Source organism: Leucoraja erinacea, chromosome 25, assembly GCF_028641065.1.
Source record: "Leucoraja erinacea ecotype New England chromosome 25, Leri_hhj_1, whole genome shotgun sequence".
Taxonomy (NCBI): Eukaryota; Metazoa; Chordata; class Chondrichthyes; order Rajiformes; family Rajidae; genus Leucoraja; species Leucoraja erinaceus.
In genome coordinates this window covers 13,735,254-13,754,405 of record NC_073401.1, presented here as the reverse complement: position 1 = coordinate 13,754,405, position 19,152 = coordinate 13,735,254, and the positions used below count along the sequence as shown (strand labels likewise).

At 39.7% G+C, this 19,152-nt stretch overlaps 1 protein-coding gene across 1 annotated transcript; it reads left to right on the top strand.

Annotated features, from left to right (window-relative positions):
* Nucleotides 1-113: 113 nt before the first annotated feature.
* On the top strand, nt 114-18,900 carry LOC129709417 (protein phosphatase PTC7 homolog). The gene is made up of 6 exons (XM_055655781.1): nt 114-325; nt 3,086-3,265; nt 8,409-8,607; nt 11,556-11,679; nt 15,879-16,008; nt 16,295-18,900. The coding sequence occupies exons 1-6, from the start codon at nt 124-126 to the stop codon at nt 16,351-16,353; spliced, it is 894 nt and encodes a 297-aa protein (XP_055511756.1). The 5' UTR covers nt 114-123; the 3' UTR covers nt 16,354-18,900.
* The last annotated feature ends 252 nt before the right edge of the window (nt 18,901-19,152 follow it).

The following is a 19,152-nucleotide window of genomic DNA, read 5'->3' as shown; positions in this document are numbered from 1 at the left end:
TTGAGTGACGAGAGACGTTGTGAGGGCAAGACGAGAAGTGGGCTGGGCGTTCGGGCGAGCCGGCGAGGTCCCCGGAGCAGGTCACGGTGCGCGGGAAGGTCGCCGCCGCATCAGCTCCCGGGCATGTTCTCCGTGTTTTCCTACGGAAGACTGGTGGCCAGGGCGGTGTTGGGGGGACTTTCCCAGACTGATTCTCGGGATTATAGTCTGGTGACAGCCAGCTGCGGCTTTGGGAAGGACTTCAGGAAAGGGATTTTAAAGAAAGGAATGTGCTACGGTGACGACGCGTGCTTCATAGCCAAACACCGAAGTGCCGACGTTTTGGGTGAGCGGTTCACTTTTTTTTATCACTTGGTGTATTTATTTTCGGTCAATTATATTTAAATAGAGTTTATTGTCACGTGTACCGAGGTAAATGAAAAGCTATTTCGTTGCGTATACAAGGAAGAATGAAAACGACGGCATGGAGCAACTAGGTTTGAGAGAGTCAAGTCTCTTGACAAAGGCCTACGCGGTAGCGACGGGCTTAGAATGACTAAATTCAGCGAGTTCTGATTATTACATCGGCTCATTTTGTCTTTAAATCACCCGATAACCCGCAGGTCGCTGTCCATCTGTTAAGTCGTGAACTGCTTGCTCACTACACGAGAAAGATCACATGTAATATTTCACATAACCATTTTTTTGTACTCTTTCCTAGTCATTAAATAATCTATCACCCAAATTATTACAATCGTTTCTAATGGGGTAGATAACCAATATCCACCTACCACCATTTAGCTTGCACCTACATCTATGTTAAAATTGTGCATTTCGTAGTTACCCCGCCTGGCCACAACATTTTAATTGAGCATAACCTTTTCACAGTAATAATACTGCAAACTACAGTAGTTCTGAGCCTGACTTCCGCATTTATAAATTGAAATGAAACGGATACAATTTACTTTAACGTGGACGCGAATTCGTTACGAAACTTCATTTTGAAACACTCTGGTTAATTGCATTTGATTCAGTGAGTTGGATTCCAAGATACCTTTGGTTCTCAGCGTTGTGCCGATCTCGTTGGTGAGGCTGTTCCGCAAGATGGAGCAGTCTGCGAGCCCTGTTAGGCCTCAAGTAACGGAAACGGACCGCCCTGACAGGTCTTGTGACAGCTAATTACTATCAAGTCTTTGCGACTGCTTGTAAATATCTGTTTATTGACATTCACAAAAACTGGGAAGACCTCTAAATGGGTAAGAAGTTGAAATAATTTAGTTTACGACTGCATTCAACACGTGGGATCAGTGTTGGGATATCGTATGTATACGAAAATGAGTTTGCAGACAACACAACATTGACGTAGTTGCAAATTGGGAAGAAGACTGTCAAAGGATACAGCGGCAAAACACGGTTGGAGTAACAGTGCTAGAGGACATGTATTTGTGACATTTCCCGTTGCGATCCTTCTTCAGACTTCAAGAGCAGGATGTAGATCAGTTTCAGATGTGGGCGGAGAAATGGCAGATTTAATTTATTCCGGGTAAATGTGAGGTATGGAAGGTCAAATCAAGGGGAAAGTAGGGAGTTAATGACAGGATAGCCCTGTCCCACTACAAGTTAATTCAAGAGCTCTCCCGAGTTTAAAAAAAATCAAACTCGTGGAAGCACGTAGAATGTACTTAGCGGGTACGTCGGAGTTCGGGGCCATCTCTTAGCGGCTCGTAACGCTAACGGCAGGTACTCGGGAAACGTGGTAAGCTCGGGAAGACTCGTGAAGATTTTTCAACATGTTGAAAATGTCCACGAGAGCCCCGAGTACTTACGAGCGGCCATTACCGTAAACCTCCGAGTTCAAATCAGGGCAAACTCGGGAGAACTCTTGAATGAACCCGTACAGTGGGACAGGGCTTTAATAGAACATTGCTGTGCAAAGGGGTCTTGGGGTCCCATTCCACAGCTTTGTGAAGTCAGAATGGACTTGCATGGCCTTAATCGGTTGGGGCATCAGTATTGGACTCAGGAAGTCGTATTGCAGCTTTATAAAACTATGGTTAGACCACGCTCTGTGCATTTTTGATTGCCTGATTAAAAAAAAATATGAAATATGGTTTACCAGGATGCTGTCTCGATTAGAGGATATTCATTTTAAAGGTGAGGTTGGGCAACTTGGATTATTTTCGCTGAAATATTGGAAGATGAAGGGAGACATAATAGAAGTTTATAAAATTGATGGTCATAAATCTTTTCCCAGGGTGGAATGGTCAAATATTAGAGGGTATAATTGTGGGGCAGGTTTTTTTAAGTGCTTGGAACATACACCAGAAGTAGTGATGGAAACATACAATAGTGGCATTTAAGAGACTTGTTGACTGCTGTAAAATTTCATACGATACGATAAAACTTTATACATCTCCGGAGGGAAATTGGTCTGCCGACAGTCACAACACACAAGGCGCACAAAAACTTGAAATTAATGGTGAAAACAAAAAGAAAAAAACAATCGACAGTTGGCTGGCTGCCGTGTGCTGGAACAGAGCTGGAACAAATGAACAAACAAGCGAACACAGACTTATCCCCTGGACAGAGGATTCTACACTAGAGTGCTCCCACACCGGGCCCCCCTTTGTTCTCCCACCGTCCCTCACAGCCGTCCCCCAATGCTGGGTCCTCCATTGTTCTTTACGGCTGTCCCCATATGCCGGGTCCCCATTGTTCTTCATGGTGGCCCCCCCACCATGGGTCTCCATTATCTTCCCCTCCCTCTCATGCTCATTGACCACGAGGCCCCACCACCACCGAGGCTCCTGTTGCCGCCGATTCCAACTTTGCTGCCGAGGCTCCCATCACCGCCACCGCTGAGGCTCCTTCGGCTCAGACAGGCCTCACCGCCCAGATTCACCACAGTCACTTGGGAGGCCTGTGGGATGAGTCGGGCATACCGCGTGTGTTCCGGTATTGAAATGGTTGAGCAAATGCTGGACCAGTGGCTCTCTGACACATGATTTTTCTGTGATTTTCCAGTAACTAACTTTGGAAAACTGGAAAAAAATTAGACTGAAAGTATCACTAATATTTGCATATCAACTGATGTTTTTTTTCTTAGGAGTCGCAGATGGGGTTGGAGGTTGGAGAGATTATGGAGTAGATCCTTCCCAATTCTCGGGGACCCTGATGCGAACATGTGAGCGCTTGGTACGGGAAGGGCGCTTTGCACCATCTAATCCTGTAGGAATCCTTACTGCAAGCTATTGTGAATTATTACAAAATAAAGTCCCTTTGCTAGGTAAGGAACTGAAGGATTGATTTTGGCTTTGAAAAGGGGTTATTTACTTGTATCTTCTAGAGTTGCTACAATTTTACTTTTATGGTTAAAATTAGTTGTATTCCTTTGATTTTATGTTAGGAATCCAATATACTTTTACTTTAACACAAATAGATCTTGGTGTAAGTAAGAAAGTGTTTACATATACAGTTCCATCCATAATGTTTTGGACAAAGACCCATCATTTATTTATTTGCCTCTGAGATATTCCACAATTTGAGATTTGTAATAGAAAAAATCACTTGAGGTTAAAGTGCACATTGTCAGATTTTAATAAAGGCCATTTTTATACATTTTGGTTTCACCATGCAGAAATTACAGCAGTGTTTATACATAGTCCCCCCATTTCGGGGCACCATAATGTTTGGGACACAGCGATGTCATGTAATTGAAAGTAGTCACGTTTAGTATTTTGTTGCATATCCTTTGCATGCAATGACTGCTTGCTGTCTGCGATTCATGGACATCACCAGTTGCTGGGTGTCTTCTCTAGTGATGCTCTGCCAGGCCTGTATTGCAGCCATCTTTAGCTTATGCTTGTTTTGGAAGCGAGTCCCCTTCAGTTTTCTCCTCAGCATATAAAAGGCATGCTCAATTGAGTTTAGATCGGGTGATTGACTTGGCCACTCAAGAATTTACCATTTTTTAGCTTTGAAAAACTCCTTTGTTGCTTTAGCAGTACGTTTGGGATCATTGTCTTGCTGTAGAATGAACCGCTGGTCAATGAGTTTTGAGGCATTTTGTATGAACTTGAGCAGATAGGATGTGTCTATACACTTCAGAATTTATTATGATACTGCCATCAGCAGTTGTATTATCAATGAAGATAAGTGAGCCAGTACCTTCAGCAGCCATACATGCCCAGGCCATAACACCCCCACCACTGTTTCACAGATGAGGTGGCATGCTTTGGATCTTGGGCAGTTCCTTCTCTCCTCTATACTTTGGACTTGCCATCACTGTGATATGTTAAGTTTTGCTGATCTGTGCACAAGACCTTTTTCCAGAACTGTGGTTGCTCTTTTAAGTACTTCTTGGCAAACTGTAACCTGGCCATCCCAGTGGTTTGCATCTTGCAGTGTAGCCTCTGTATTTCTGTTCATGAAGTCTTCTGCGGACAGTGGTCATTGACAAATCCACACCTGACTCCTGAAGAGTGTTTCTGATCTGTCGGACAGGTGTTTGGGGATTTTTCTTTATTATAGAAGAATTCTTCTGTCATCAGCTGTGGAGGTTTTCCTTGGCCTGCCAGTCCCTTTGTGATTATTAAGCTCACCAGTGCTCTCTTTCTTCTTAATGATGTTCCAAACAGTTGATTTTGGTAAACCTATTCTTTGGCTGATGTATCTAACAGTTTCATTCTTGTTTCTCAGTCTTATAATGGCTTTTTTGACTTTGGTCATTGATAAGCAGCAATAAAAGTTTCCAAAGGTGATGGAAAGACTGGAGGAAAGACTAGGTGCTAAGAGCTCTCTTATACCTGCATTAAGGAGGAATGTAAACACCCCTGAGCAATTACACACACCTGTGAAGCCATGTATCCCAAACATTATGGTGCCCTGAAATGGAGGGGCTATGTATAAACACTGCTGTAATTTCTACAGGGTGAAACCAAAATGTATAAAAATGGCCTTTAATAAAATCAGACAATGTGCACTTTAACCACATGTGATTACAAATCTCAAATTGTGGAGTACAGAGGCAAATAAATAAATGATGGGTCTTTGTCCCAAACATTATGGAGGGCACTGTAAGCTGGACTTGTTTCATTGGAAAGAAATAAACTCAAGCCAGTTCTCATTCATTTTATTTAAGCTCTGAAGTACTTTGCAGATCATTATTCAACCCTGCCCGCACATCTGCAATTTGTTTTGCTCCACATTTGTCATATTCTTCTATGGTCTATGCCTTCAGTGCTCTCAACTGTCCATACTTTATTATGTAATTATAGAATGATGCCTCAGGGTTGCCTTATGGTTTTAGTTTCTCAAAGCCATCCTGTTGGAAATTCTAGCAACAAATGCACCCTTTTTACTGCTTTCCTATATTGCATACGGATGGCTAGCCAGTTAAGCTCAGACAGTTTCTCCTACTGAGGCTTGCTCAGATATTGTGCTTTCCATCGATTTGTGACCTTTTTACATGTTATAATTGGTTGACTTTAGTTGTCTCATTTTAATAACCCTTGTGTAATATTTTGCATTTTATCTTAATTATAACATCTCTAACACTGGTAGGTTTTCAGTCAAGCCTGGCATGTTTTCTTTAAATGCATGCATCAATGGTTAATGGATGGAAAAGTAGATATGATTGGTCAAGCAGATATAAGTATAACATTTTTAAGGTATCAACTATGTATATCACAAGGTCATAAGCTGCAGGAGCAGAATTAGGCCATTCGGCCCATCAAGTCTACTCCGCCATTCAATCGTGGCTGATCTATATATGCTTTCAATATTAAATAGGGTAAATAAAAATTAAAATTTGGATCAGTTCAAACTTGCATTCAGTTACCAACCTTCTTATAAAGCACTACTGTATAAAAAGAATGCAAAGGAGATTTTTCTGTTTTTTAGGGGTTGAGGCCTAAAGTTGTACAATTAATTTGAAAGTAGCGCCAGACTTCCACGAACTCCAAATGCAGATTGCACTTATGTAATTAAAGCTGATGTAATCTTTAATATTAATTTAAAACATTATATAATCCAGTCTGTCTCCTAGCTAAAATATTGAATATTATTTATTTCAAAAGGTATCAAAGGTATTTTATTGGTCACATTCACATACATCGCGGTGTAATGAAGTGAAATGCTTTTTGCCATTTTGCAGCACACAAAGAAAGAATACAGACATAACACCAATGAGAGTCTTAAACACAAAGAACATCCCTCCACAATGGCTCCCACCATGAGGGAAGGCACAAAGTCCAGTCCCCAACCCCAGTTCACCCATAGTCGGGCCTATTAAGGCCTCCACAGTTGCCTCTACAGAAGCCTGATGTTCCTGGCCGTTCTCGCCGGGTGGTGGTGCTCCGGCGTCGGGAGAGTCCTCACAGCGGCATGGGAACCCTGGAACGGCCGCCTCCATACTGGAGGCCCCGAATTCCGAAGCCGACAAGGCCGCGCCGGTTGGAGCTCCACAACTGGCGATCTCGTCGCGAGATCCCAGGCTCCCGGTGTAAAGTTCGGCGCCGCAGCTGGCAGCTCCACAGTCCCGCAGCTCCGCGATGTTTAACCCGGCGGTCTCAGCTCCCTGCAGCTCCAGCGCGGCGACCCAGGCAAGGCATCGCCCGCTCCACGATAGCGCTCCAGCGCTGTGCTGCCGCCGAAGCCGAGGTTCTGGGCGGTCCGCGACAGGAAACGCCGCTCCAGGCCCGCTGGTAGGCCACGAGGACGGGTCGAAGCTGCAGCCCGGAGAAAAGCTGCCTCTCCGACCAGGTAGGGACCCTGAAAGGCAGTTTCCCCCTCCCGCCCCAACCCCCCCACACAAAAAAGTCTAGACCTCAAAACAAAACACTTTAACTAACTAAAAATTAAAATAAAACGATGAAAAGACAGACAACTGCTGGCAGGGCAGCCGTGCACAGGAGAGCGCCACCAATTTATTATTACTTAATACGATGTATAAGACATTTTCAATTTTTTAAAGATTTTGTTGCTCAAAGTTTTGTTCTGTAACATCTGTTTTCAGCTATCCTAAAGTCTGTATCAGTTAACATTATTAACTATGAATATTTGGGGGAAGAAATTGCTTTCTGTTAAGGTATTCAATCTTGCCAGTTCATTGAATATTTTGATTATGCAAATTATATCAGACACCGCAAATATAACCTAGGTCTTGCTGTGTTCACCTGCTTCATTGGCCCGCATCCTTTCATAGGGTTAAATGGAACATTCACCATGAATGCACAAAATATACTTTCTCAATAAAGCAGTCAAGCAACAAAGGAAATCTGAGAAAAAATATTGGCAATACTGTAACTGCAAGGGAAGTTCACAGAAGGGATATCCAGCAATGAATGGCTTTCTCTCTGACACCCCAAATATTTAACTGTCTGCAAAGTACAAAGAGTGTAATGAAATACTGTGCACTTGCCTAAATGGGTGCAGGTCCAACATTGTTCAGGAATGTTGGTGCCATCCAGGGCAGTTTGCTTGACTGGCACCCGCCCACTACCTTGAATATTCACACACTTCTTATTTTTTACAAAGCACTCAACTGCTTGAACTCTGACAGACCTTCCAACCTATGGCCTTTACAACACAGAGTACAAAGGCATCAAATGCAATAGAGTGCCACCACTTGCAGCTTCAGCTCCAGATCGTAATTATAACTCGAACTTAGAAAAATCTATCACCATTCATGTGTAATCACTTGGTCTGTTACGCTTTAGTAGTTCTGGAAATGACTTGCCACGACCTCTATGCAAAGTCTGTTAATGGTCAATTAATTTTTCTCATGACATTCATCACATTAAAATGAATTTTGAACAATCAGCTTAATTTTAAGTATATGATCTGTCCAGATTGTCAATTGCAAATCATCTGGAAATGCTATACCATTATATGTTGGATCTTCTAAACTATGATAATAATTTAAACAATTTGGGGGCAATAAATTCTCTACAGCTGTTATTTTTGGGTTTTTAATGAGTTAGAAATAAAAATCATAAACAGATTGGACAGTGACATTGTACAAGGCTATATTAATTTTTGATAGTCATAGTCAATAACTATAAAATATTGTTGTTAATTTTAGTTAATAAAACTCTTTAGGCATCCTGTATCCAGAATATCAAAATCATTCACGGCTGCATCATACAGCAAGCATATTGTTGGATATCAGCTTATGTTTTAATTACCAGAACCATGCTTGTTTAGATAGTGGTTTATTCTATCTTTGCTATGTATCTAATTGTACACAAATACTTAATTCTACATTTGGAACTAAAATCTATCTTGCTTTCTACCATTAAATGGCAAGAAGTGTTTTTTCATCTTACAATAGTACATTTCATATTTATAATCACTTTGTATTTGCCTTTAAATCTGTATCTATCTTCCTTTCAGCATTCTGCTTAATTTAATCCATTGTTCCCTTGCAGGAAGTAGTACCGCTTGTTTAGTTGTTCTGGACCGAAGAAGCCATCAGTTGCACACAGCAAACCTAGGGGATTCTGGGTTTCTGGTAGTCCGGGGAGGTGAAGTGGTTCACCGGTCAGACGAGCAACAACATTATTTTAACACCCCTTTCCAATTGTCAATACCGCCACCTGAAGCCGAAGGTGTAGTTCTGAGTGACAGGTAAAACATGGTTCATTATATAAAAATGTTTATCATTAGTATAGAAGGAGACTGCCTACTATGTGTTGAATTAACGTCTATTTGGATGCTTTTTAAAAAATAATTCTAAAGGCATTAAATCTGCTAAATTATGGATTCAAGGTTATTTATGAGCCACAATACTTCATCCTAGTCTTGTATGAATCTGCAAGTAGATTGCAGGCGAACCAGATCCTAATGTTAAAAAAAGAGTGCTTCTATATTGCAGGAATCATTTGAGCTTTCTCTTCTTTCTGCTCCATGGTACCCTTAATGACACCTATGATAGTGAATGTGGGATGAAGCATGCTATAATTACCAACAAGACTGGCAAAGGGATGTGGATGTGGAGCAGATGTTTCCATTAGTGGGAGAGTTTAAAACTAGAGGTTATAGCCTCAGAATTAAAGGACGTCCCTTTAGGAAGGAGATGAGGAGGAATTTCTTTAGTCAGAGGATGGTGAATCTGTGAAATTCTGCCACAGAAGGCTGTGGAGTCAAATCAATGAATATTAAGGCAGAGATAGATTCTTGATTAGCGCGGGTGTCGGGGGTTATGGGGAGTAAGCAAGTTAATGGGGGTTATGAGCTAGAGATAGATCAGCCATGATTGAATGGCAGAGTAGACTTGATGAGCCGAATGGCCTAAGTCTGCTCCTATCACATGACCTTATGAACTATGTCTAAAGGTTAATTCGTAAGGATGGACCAGAAAGTGATTGTGCAGCCAGCAATTGATAAGAAAGGAGGCCAGGAAAGGGTAAAGAAATTAGAAGGAAAACAAAAAAATCACGTCATGGTGTGGCTGCTGGGAGAAACTTTCAGTTGGGCAACAAAATGTGGAGCGAGATTGGGGAAAGTTGCAGAGCCAACTCAATGGATGGATTCTATCTTGAGGACAAAAGATTGATCTTGAGCTTCATGATCTTTAGCTGGAAGGGACTGGAGATGTCCATTCTTCCAAAAATATTTGATAGCATTCCATTCAGAACTTTGAAAATGGAAGAATGTGGGAAAGATGTGACAAATAATACTATATACTTCTGTTTCTCTTTTAAAAAAAATAAAAATAATTGGGTGCTTTGGTATGGTGTGGCTTTTTTTTGTATGGTATAATTTGCCTTGATAGCAAAAACGATCTCGGTACACATTTATGATGTTCGGCCCACAGCCTATCTGGATAGTGTATAGTCAAACTATCATTTTCTGCTTCATCAATGGCCTTCTTTCAATTGTAAGATGAGAACAAGGGATACTCACTGATGATTGCACAATGTTCAGTGCCATTCACTTCTCAGATAATGAAGTAGACTACAACTAAATGCAGCAAGATCTGGAGTATATCCAGGCCTCAGCCATTGGGTGGCAAGTAATACTTGTGCCACACAGATGCTGGGCAATTAATGTTGATATCTAACAAGTAAAAAAATCCAGTTATCTGGCATTACCATCACTGAATCGTAATCGTAATTTTATTAGCCAAGTTTGTTTTGCAACATACAAAGAATTTGGTTTGCCATAGTCATACCAAAAATAGCAACAAGACACACAACTACATAAAATTTAACATAAACATCCACCACAGCGGCTCCACCACATTCTCCACTGTGAAGGAAGGCAACAAAGTATTATCTTCTTTCCTCCTTTTCTCCTGAGGTCGGGGCAGTTGAACCGTCATGGCGATCGAAGCTCCCGTGTCGGGGCGGTCGAAGCTCCCGTGGTTGGAGCTCCTGAAGTCGGTCCCTAAACAGGGACCCCGAGCTCCACAATTTTACGTCCGCAGGCTCCCACGCTTGGAGCTTCCCAGGTTGATCCCTGGCAAAGGGACCACCAGCTCTGCGATGTTAAGTCAGCAGGCTTCCGCAGTTGGAGCTACCGAGGTCGATCCTCAGCGAGATGTCGCCAGCTCCTATGATGTTAGGCTGCAGTGCGGACGGAGATACGATACGGATAAAAGCCGCGTCTCCGTTGGGGAAAGAGATTAAAAAAGTTCCCTCCCCCACACCCCACATAATTCAAATCTAAAGGTACACTAAAACATACATTCAACAACTAAAATCAACAAAGAAGGAAAAAGATGAGACAGACCGTTGGTGAGGCAGCCATCATTCGGCGCCACCAAGAGTGAATCTCCCACTATCAACATCCTAGGTATTATTATTGACCAGAAATTGAACTGGAGGATCCATATACTTGATGTGGCGACAAGACCAGAAGATAGGAATCCTGCAGCGAACAACTCACTTCCTAGTTCCCCAGAGCCTATCCCCCATCTACAAGGCTCAAGTGTGATGGAATACTCTTCTCTTGCAGGGAGCGCTCAAAAACACAAAGCACTGCTCCATACAGGACATAGCAGCACAGGCACCCCATCCAAAACCACTCACTCCACTTCTGATGCACAGATGTAGCAGTGTGTACCATTTACACCTTCCAAACCCACATCCTCTACTAGCTAGAAGGGCAAGCGCACCAAAAATATGGGAGCACCACCAACTGGGAGTTCTCTAAGTCGCACTCCATCCTGACATGGAAACATATTGTTGCTGCTCTGCTGAGTCAAATTCCTGAAATTCCCTACTCAATACTCACATTCCAAGGCTGCAACAGTTCAAGAGGACAGCTCACCATGCCCTTCGCAAGGGCAATTAGGATGGACTATTAAATGCTGGCTCGGCCTCTGAAGCCCACACATTTACTTGAATACAGTATAAGCAAAAAATGCCTAATAGTCTTCCTGCTAGAGAATCAGCAATTTCAAGTCTGCTGTGCTTTGAAAACAAGGGTTGTTTATAATGTGGCTATGACAAACAATTTAAATGATTGTAAGTGTTGCCATTATGTTAATTCCATTAATTGTCGGAATAAATGTTACCCGATTTGCATTTATTTCTGATGGCCTGAAAACTTTAATGCATTTGTCCACACAGCCCTGATGTTGCTGACAGCACTTCCATTGATGTCCAAATAGGAGATATCATCTTGACAGCAACAGATGGATTATTTGATAACATGCCTGACTACATGATTTTGCAAGAGCTAAAGAAGCTAAAGGTATCTTTTGTGTAAATGCAATACATTTTCAAAATGCTTGTCATTTCCTATTCAGTGAAAACTGTAAAGCAACCAAAGGTTAAAGTTAAATCCCTTTAAAAGTGTATCCTGCTACATTGTAGAATTAGCCGTTTTGTAAGAAACTAAAGTGGCCTAATTTTTTCATGATGTCACTTAAACACTATTAAATCTGAGGTTACCGAGAGTTTACATAGGACTATTCTCCAAAAAACCAATTTATTCTCCTTGGCTTCAGGCAGATAATATTGTCTGTACAAATCACATTTTATTAATAGATATGGGGCATTGTTTGGATCAATTAGATCAATTGTATAACTGCATCCTGCTTAATGTACTGATATTTTAATGTATGTTTTGTATTCGTGTTGGGGCAGTGTCCAGATGACCTTGTTGAATATTGATTTGGATCATGGTTAAATTGGGGTTTTTTTAAGGAAAGATTGTTTAATGTCAAAATTCTCATTGAGCTGTTCGCTTGTTGTGCATAAGTTTATTGTTGTTCTTCTTGATAATGCCGTGCACAGCCTAAAGTTGTAGGACAACGTGTTCTATTTGATCTTATTTGATTGTGCACACCAGATTGATTGCATTCGTCGAAACAGGGTGGACCACGTGAAGTTTGCAATCTCCCACCCCATATTATTGTTGAACAATGCTTTTAGATTTAATTATTTTAACCATGTTTGTTCAAGTTGGCTGTGAAAGAGAAGTGATATTTGATACTGTCAGTTTTGTGTCAGGGCATACTGCCTAAGCAGAAGTTGGCAATAGCATTTTTTTAAGAGATTGGATAATGTAAAAATTCGTATGGAGTTATTCACTTGTTGTTGTGCATATTTTCATATGATACCTTTGAACAATGATTTTAGATCACATCATTTTAATCCTGTTTTTCATTTGAGTTGGCTGTGAAAGCAGTGGCTATTTGATACATTTGTTCTATATCTCTCTATCACTATCTATGTCTCTCCTTTCCCTTTCTCCTGACTCTGTCTGAAGAAGTATCTCGACCCAAAACGTCACCTATTCCTTTTCTCCAGAGATGCTGCCTGACCCGCTGAGTTACTCCAGCCTTTCGTGGCTATTTGATACTGTCAGTTTTGTGTTATGATACACTTGGCCTTTAGCAAACTCGACTGTTTGGTTCAGTCAACCACTTTCGCTCTCACCCCCCACGTTTCTTTATATCTTTAGGAGCTCAAAAGTCTTTTGCCAGGAATATATTTTGGCTAAATATCTGTACTTTTTTTAAATTACAACTATTTTCTTAAAAATCAAATCCAGTCACTTTTGACCTGGTGCTATTTCTCAGAAATATCAAGCTATCAGTCATTTGATCAAGATTTGTTGGTTAGATAGTTCAGGGCTAACCTTTATATGCTTTAACTGTGCTGTGAAATGGAATGTGCAATCTCCTTGCTCCCTCAAGAAACCATAAAACACTGGTTCAGCAATTTCCACAACATACAAGGACACAATGACCATAAAGGAAAATAGTAGCTGGGGAGGATTTGTGATTTCTGCGTTTTCCCTTGGATTCACTCTTGAAATCTCACAACTTGCTAAAAGTGTTTAACTAATTTTTCCTGTATAATCAATAAAATAATAATTTTCCTTAATTCCTTTATGAAGATTGTCCGATCAATGAGTGTTCAGAAATAAGCAGTGTTACTGATCTGCCTTGGATACAATCCCATAATCTAATGGTTGTAAATACAAGTTGTTACCAACATCAGTATTTGCAGCTGTTTTAAATTGATCTAGATGCACACTGACGTGCAATTATCGTGCAACTGTCTGGCTGTTGGTGATCTGAAATTTCTCTAGAGATTTGATGAAAAGCAATTGACAATTCACAAACAAAATCTCCTTGTAAACACGCTTTAGTCATCTGCTGCATTACGCAATTATGTGAAATCCCAAAATGGCTGGTTTTCATTTGAGTGCAGTTTTTCAGATGATCCCTCATGGATGACTCGTACTGTAAAACATAAGGCTCTAAGGCACAGCACTTAACCAATTATTCCCCATTAAAATATAGCCGGGGTGCTATGTTAGAATTAGATCAGTTTGAAAAAAAATGTTTAGGTAGGAGAAAAGCTGTTGGTATAAAATAATTTAAGATTGAGACATTAGACTTGCATACTGCCAAACGGCTCTTTGCATTTCTATATATGGAAAATCTACGATTGCTTTAGTAAATACGACTTGGAAGGGATGCCAAGGTAGCATGACTGAGACATGGCTATAGAATGGTTATAAGGTAGGAACAGGAATAGGCCAGCTTGCCCCTCAAACCTGGCTCGCTATTCAATATTATCATGAATGATTTCCCCCCCCAGCCCTCAAATCTTTTTCCATGCCAGTTCCCTGACCCTGAATTTTTCCATGGCCCTGAATTCCCTAATCTTTTATTTTCATTTTAATGATCCTCCAGTGAGCTTACCTTCACAACTTGCCTAGGTAGAACATTCCAACGGTTCTTTACCCTTTTCCCACGCACTTCAGTTTTAAATTAATGGGCCCTTATTTTGAAAAAATTGTGTCTTGTTTGAGAATCTCCCACTTGTGGAATCATCCCAATGTCAACCCAATCATGGTTCATAAAGGTCTTGTCTTTCAATAAGATCACCCCTATATTCTTAATTTCAAAGAATTCATATTCAACTATTTCAGTTGGATTAGGAATTGAACATAGGTTCTAAAGAAATGTAGCCATTCTAAACCAGCAGTCAAGGATGAAATTAGTTCAACTGTAAAATATGTAAGATCTAGAGAGCAGCTCATTCAGACTTTGTGGGTACGAGTGAGACACGAATGAATTTAAGATTCTAATGGTAATTGTGTGTAAGCAACCTTGTGACATCGGTGAAATGACTAAATATAATATTGTAACAGTGAGACCAACACCTTGTTAATGCTTTTTGTTGGGGAGGTTTAACTTCCAAAATTATGGGATAAGAAAGATGGTAATATTTCTCGAACATATTTGGAATAGTCCTTGTAACAACAAAGGCCAATTAAGCATAATTAGAACGTGTGTCTAATATTGACCATTGAATTGGGTTCAGTCCATTTAAAAGGAGAAATTCAAAACAGCAAAAAGCCTTTCCAAGGAGAGATAGCTAAATCGACAGAAAATTGGCTTCATAGGTGTTGGTGGAAGGTTGCTTCTCGGACAGGAGGTCTGTGACTAATGGTGTGCCTCAGGGTTCGGTTCTGGGCCCATTATTGTTTGTCATCTACATCAATAAGTTGGATGAGAACGTACATAGCAAGATTAAGAAGTTTGCTAATGATACAAAAGTGGGTGGTTTTGCAGATAGTGAAGAAGGTTGTGAGAAATTGCAGCAAGATCTTGATCGATTGGCCATGTGGGCTGAGGAATGATTGATGGAATTTGATACAGAGAAATGTGAGGTGTTGCATTTTGGTAAGTCTAACATGGGCAGGACAAGGTGGGTGGGTGTATGGAGCAAGCTGCCAGAAGAGGTAGTTAAGGCTGGAACTATCTCAACGTTTAAGAAGCAGTTGGACAGGTACATGGATAAGACAGGTTTGGAGGGATATTGGCCAACCGCAGGCAGGTGGGACCATTGTAGCTTGGACAAGTTGGGCTGAAGGGTCTGTTTCCATACTGTATCATTTTATATTTAAGATATCATAAACGGGACAAGGCAGAGATAGTCCATGATAATCTGAACAGATCAAAAAATAAAGTTAAAATTTGAAAGTCAATTATCACCATTAGATTGAACAAGGAATCCATTTCTGGAGCAAGGTGTGTACGTGTATTTAAAGAAGCTCCTTGGTAAATGGTTTTGCAAAATTACCATGAACAGCCAGGATGGTAAATGGTATCCAGGTATTGCTGCCTACATGTTAAGAGTTGTGCATGCATATTCTAAGATTATTAAGTTATTGTATATAGTTGTAATCTCCCTTTTATGGATATGGGATAATTGCTGAATTTCGTGAGCCATTTAAATAGATATAAGTGGTTTAATAATAAGCGAAATGCAATTCTTTTGATGTCTTGAAGCTTGGTTGCCAACAATTACAAGGCTCATTTTGTATTTACCCAGAATATACCAGCTAATATAAAATACCACACGTGTTGTCTTTTTAAATAATTGTATTCTGTAGGAATGATGTTATTTATATCAATGTGATTGCAGAAAACTAACTATGAAAGCATACAGCAAACAGCAAGAAGCATTGCAGAACAGGCTCATGAACTAGCATATGATCCAAACTACATGTCACCATTTGCACAATTTGCTTGTGATAATGGATTGAATGTACGAGGTAAGATTATCAATCATTATTATGTGGGTGTTTAAATTATGTACAGCAAAAATAACTCAATTGAAGTTTTGTGCTCACAGTACACTTTTTTATGAATATGGTAGAAACCACTGAAAGATGAAATGAAAATATGACGGTATGGTTTGGCTTAAAAATGAAGAATGTACCTTGTAGCTTAAAGAAACCTAATGTTTCTCGTGCATACGTTCTTAAAATTGGTTGTTGGTAATATTTTTCAAGGCAAGTTGAGTCATTTGCATTTCAAATCCATTTTTTTGTTTTCCAGGGGGTAAACCAGATGACATCACTGTTCTACTGTCAATAGTAGCAGAATATACAGACTAACTGCATCATTTTACCTGAAAATTCAAATTCCACTGTTTCCTGCTGGCAGGACTTCATTTCCTCGATGATAACTTCTCAATAGGCTGGCCATTCTCACTGTACAATTTTTCCTTCGTTCAAGCAAAAGCTTGACACTACAAAACAAGCCCTAAAGTCAGCAAGAGATTCTAAATGATCTTAAATGAGCTTGAATACAGGGAAAAAATAAACCTCTTCCAGCAGTACTTTGCTAGGGCAGTAGTTCAGAAAGGATAATGGCCTGTCACATGATGCTTGGTTTGTAACAGTACTGTAGTCCAATAATTTGCCAATTATTTGATTGGATGGCACATAAACCAATAGGCATCGGCACTACTGCTTTAAAATACAGGCGACCCCCACATTGTGGGTTTTCAGGTAACAGAAATTCACCCTTACAGAATTAATTACTGAAATTTGAGATACAGGATAAAATGTGCTTGGAATTGATGGAAGGGAGGGAAGGAGGGGAACGAGCAAGGAAATGCACTTAGTTTTGCAACTTGAATTTCTTGACACAGCTTCATAATATGGACTATTTTCTAGGAAAGCAATCCTCATAATGGGGTCGCCTGTATTCAATGTTCAGAATTGCGTTCTGATAAAAGTTGAAAATTGAGGATCGTTGTTGATGGCACATGACGTAATATTAAAATCCTTCACCCGCCCACTGAACAACATGGATGTTTAACTTTATTAATTGCCTCAAATAGTTGAGATTAATTATGCTAATAGCTGGATGCAGAAAACTATTTTGATGGATTAGCATAATTGTTCTGGTTTTGTGTAGAGAACAATTGGCTATAAAATGTTGTAGCATGCAGCCCATGGAGAGATTAAAGCCATGAAGCCATTTCTAACTACATAGTAAATCAGGTAATTTTTGAGAAAGATATGGCCAGTGTATTTTGTTTTATTTTCCTATATGGGGGTTATGTTTCATTATGTATGCTGTACATAGTATGACTTAATTTATTTACATGTACCATGTACATGTCAATTTCCTATTTAAACATGCTTGTAACAGGCATTTTTTTTTGTTAGTCACATAAACTAGAATACTTTATACTCCTTCCTTGGTTTTGCACATTGCTTGCATTTATGGATCTGAGTTCCAATTATGTTTTTTTTTAGATTTTGGTTGTCTGAATGCTTTGGAACCTTTTTAAAACTCAGTATTTTGGTGGACAGCAGATACTTAAACCTTTTTGTCCACTTATGGTTATATTGCACCACAAATTATTCAAGAAACGTTTTTATCAAAATGTGCTAATTTTAGGAAGGGTGTTGGTTTGTTACTACATTTTTTGCTTATTCGATGATATTGGAGTGGACAAATATATTTATCCAGATTGAAAAATTAAACCGATCTAGAAGCAGACATCTTTGTAACTATCTAAAATTTTGGGGGGAAATGGAGCTCCACCCAAAGAAAAGTTGTCCTTTATAAAATTGGATTTGACAGTTTACAAAATGTCTTAAATTTCCATTCAAGCCAGAATAGAGCACCAAAACTATTTAGTAACAGTCTTCCTTTAATCCTACTTTCAATTTTGTCTATGGAGTTGCATGCTCTGCACTGAATTTCATTTTGAACTTTCCTGACTGCATAATACAAATTTGTGTAGATTTTTACACAATACAAAAATAAAGGTAGCAACATTCCACGTTATGAGTTGTTTATGCATCTTTGTAGGTTATGCACATTTTCCACTTTCTTGGTAAAAAAATATGTAATGTTGACAACATGAGGCCTTACATTTTACCAAAAAGAATAATTTGGGGTTGAAGGAGGTGGTGGCTGTGTGACAGACTCTTCCACGTGGCAAAAATAAGCTTTAGTTCCAATTTTATTTAAATGGGTATTTTTGTATGAAGTGATCCAGTAAAAGACTTTTTGTAAAGGTGAAGATTAAAAAAAACCTGTTTGCCACACTTGAATGCTGGATAATCGCAAACTAAAATTGTATTATTCCTAGTGGGAAATAAACTTTCATATGGTCACAAGTACACACCAAAGACCAGAATGCATTTTTCTTCCCCTACACAGAAACTAGTTTTTAAGCAATACTGTACTGAAACATTACACAATACCTGCTTTGGGCTAGAGTTTTAATTTTAGAGTATGTTCTATAATGCACTACTGTATGTGTAGGAGATAGTGCTCAACTGAAGCCATCTCTTTTTAAACAAAAAAATTGCGCACAAAATAATTGGACAGTTATGTTTACAGGCCTTTGACAATATTTTTCAAGGCAAGCTAACTTTAATTCTCACAATTGTTGAAATTGGGAAAATTCATTGTCCTTCAAGTTAGTTTGTTTTGGACTAAACGGAATTTTAATTGGTGTGTGTGGAAAAGTATATAACTTGGTGAAAGGGTATATTCCCTCCCAATGAAGGGTGATGTTTTTACTCATCGAAGTAACTAACTATTGTATGCTTCAACTGTAACGTAAATATAAATGCAGGAATAATTGTGTACATGTTGAAAAGCTGTACAATTAGTTAATAAAATATTGTATCTAAGTACTTGTTTCTACCCATGTGTGAACATTGAACCTACACTTCGTGGGGGTGTGGGAGGAAACCATTGCAGTCACAGGGAGCATGTGCAAACTCTCCAGAGAGCACCTGAGGTTAGGATAAAATCTGGGTCTCTGGCACTCTGATTTTGAACATGGGAGCACAAATTCTTGGGAATATACATGATTAAATTCCAGAGATGTGCATTGCCTTGAATTTTGAATATGGAAGTCCTCATTACTCAAAATTATTTAA

Bases quoted from the DNA above. Each gene is read 5' to 3' on its own strand.
- LOC129709417 (XM_055655781.1), top strand. From the start codon at position 124: ATGTTCTCCGTGTTTTCCTACGGAAGACTGGTGGCCAGGGCGGTGTTG. The intron at 3,266-8,408 runs GTAAGGAACTGA...GTTCCCTTGCAG, and splicing joins AAATAAAGTCCCTTTGCTAG to GAAGTAGTACCGCTTGTTTA. The intron at 11,680-15,878 runs GTATCTTTTGTG...ATGTGATTGCAG, and splicing joins AAGAGCTAAAGAAGCTAAAG to AAAACTAACTATGAAAGCAT.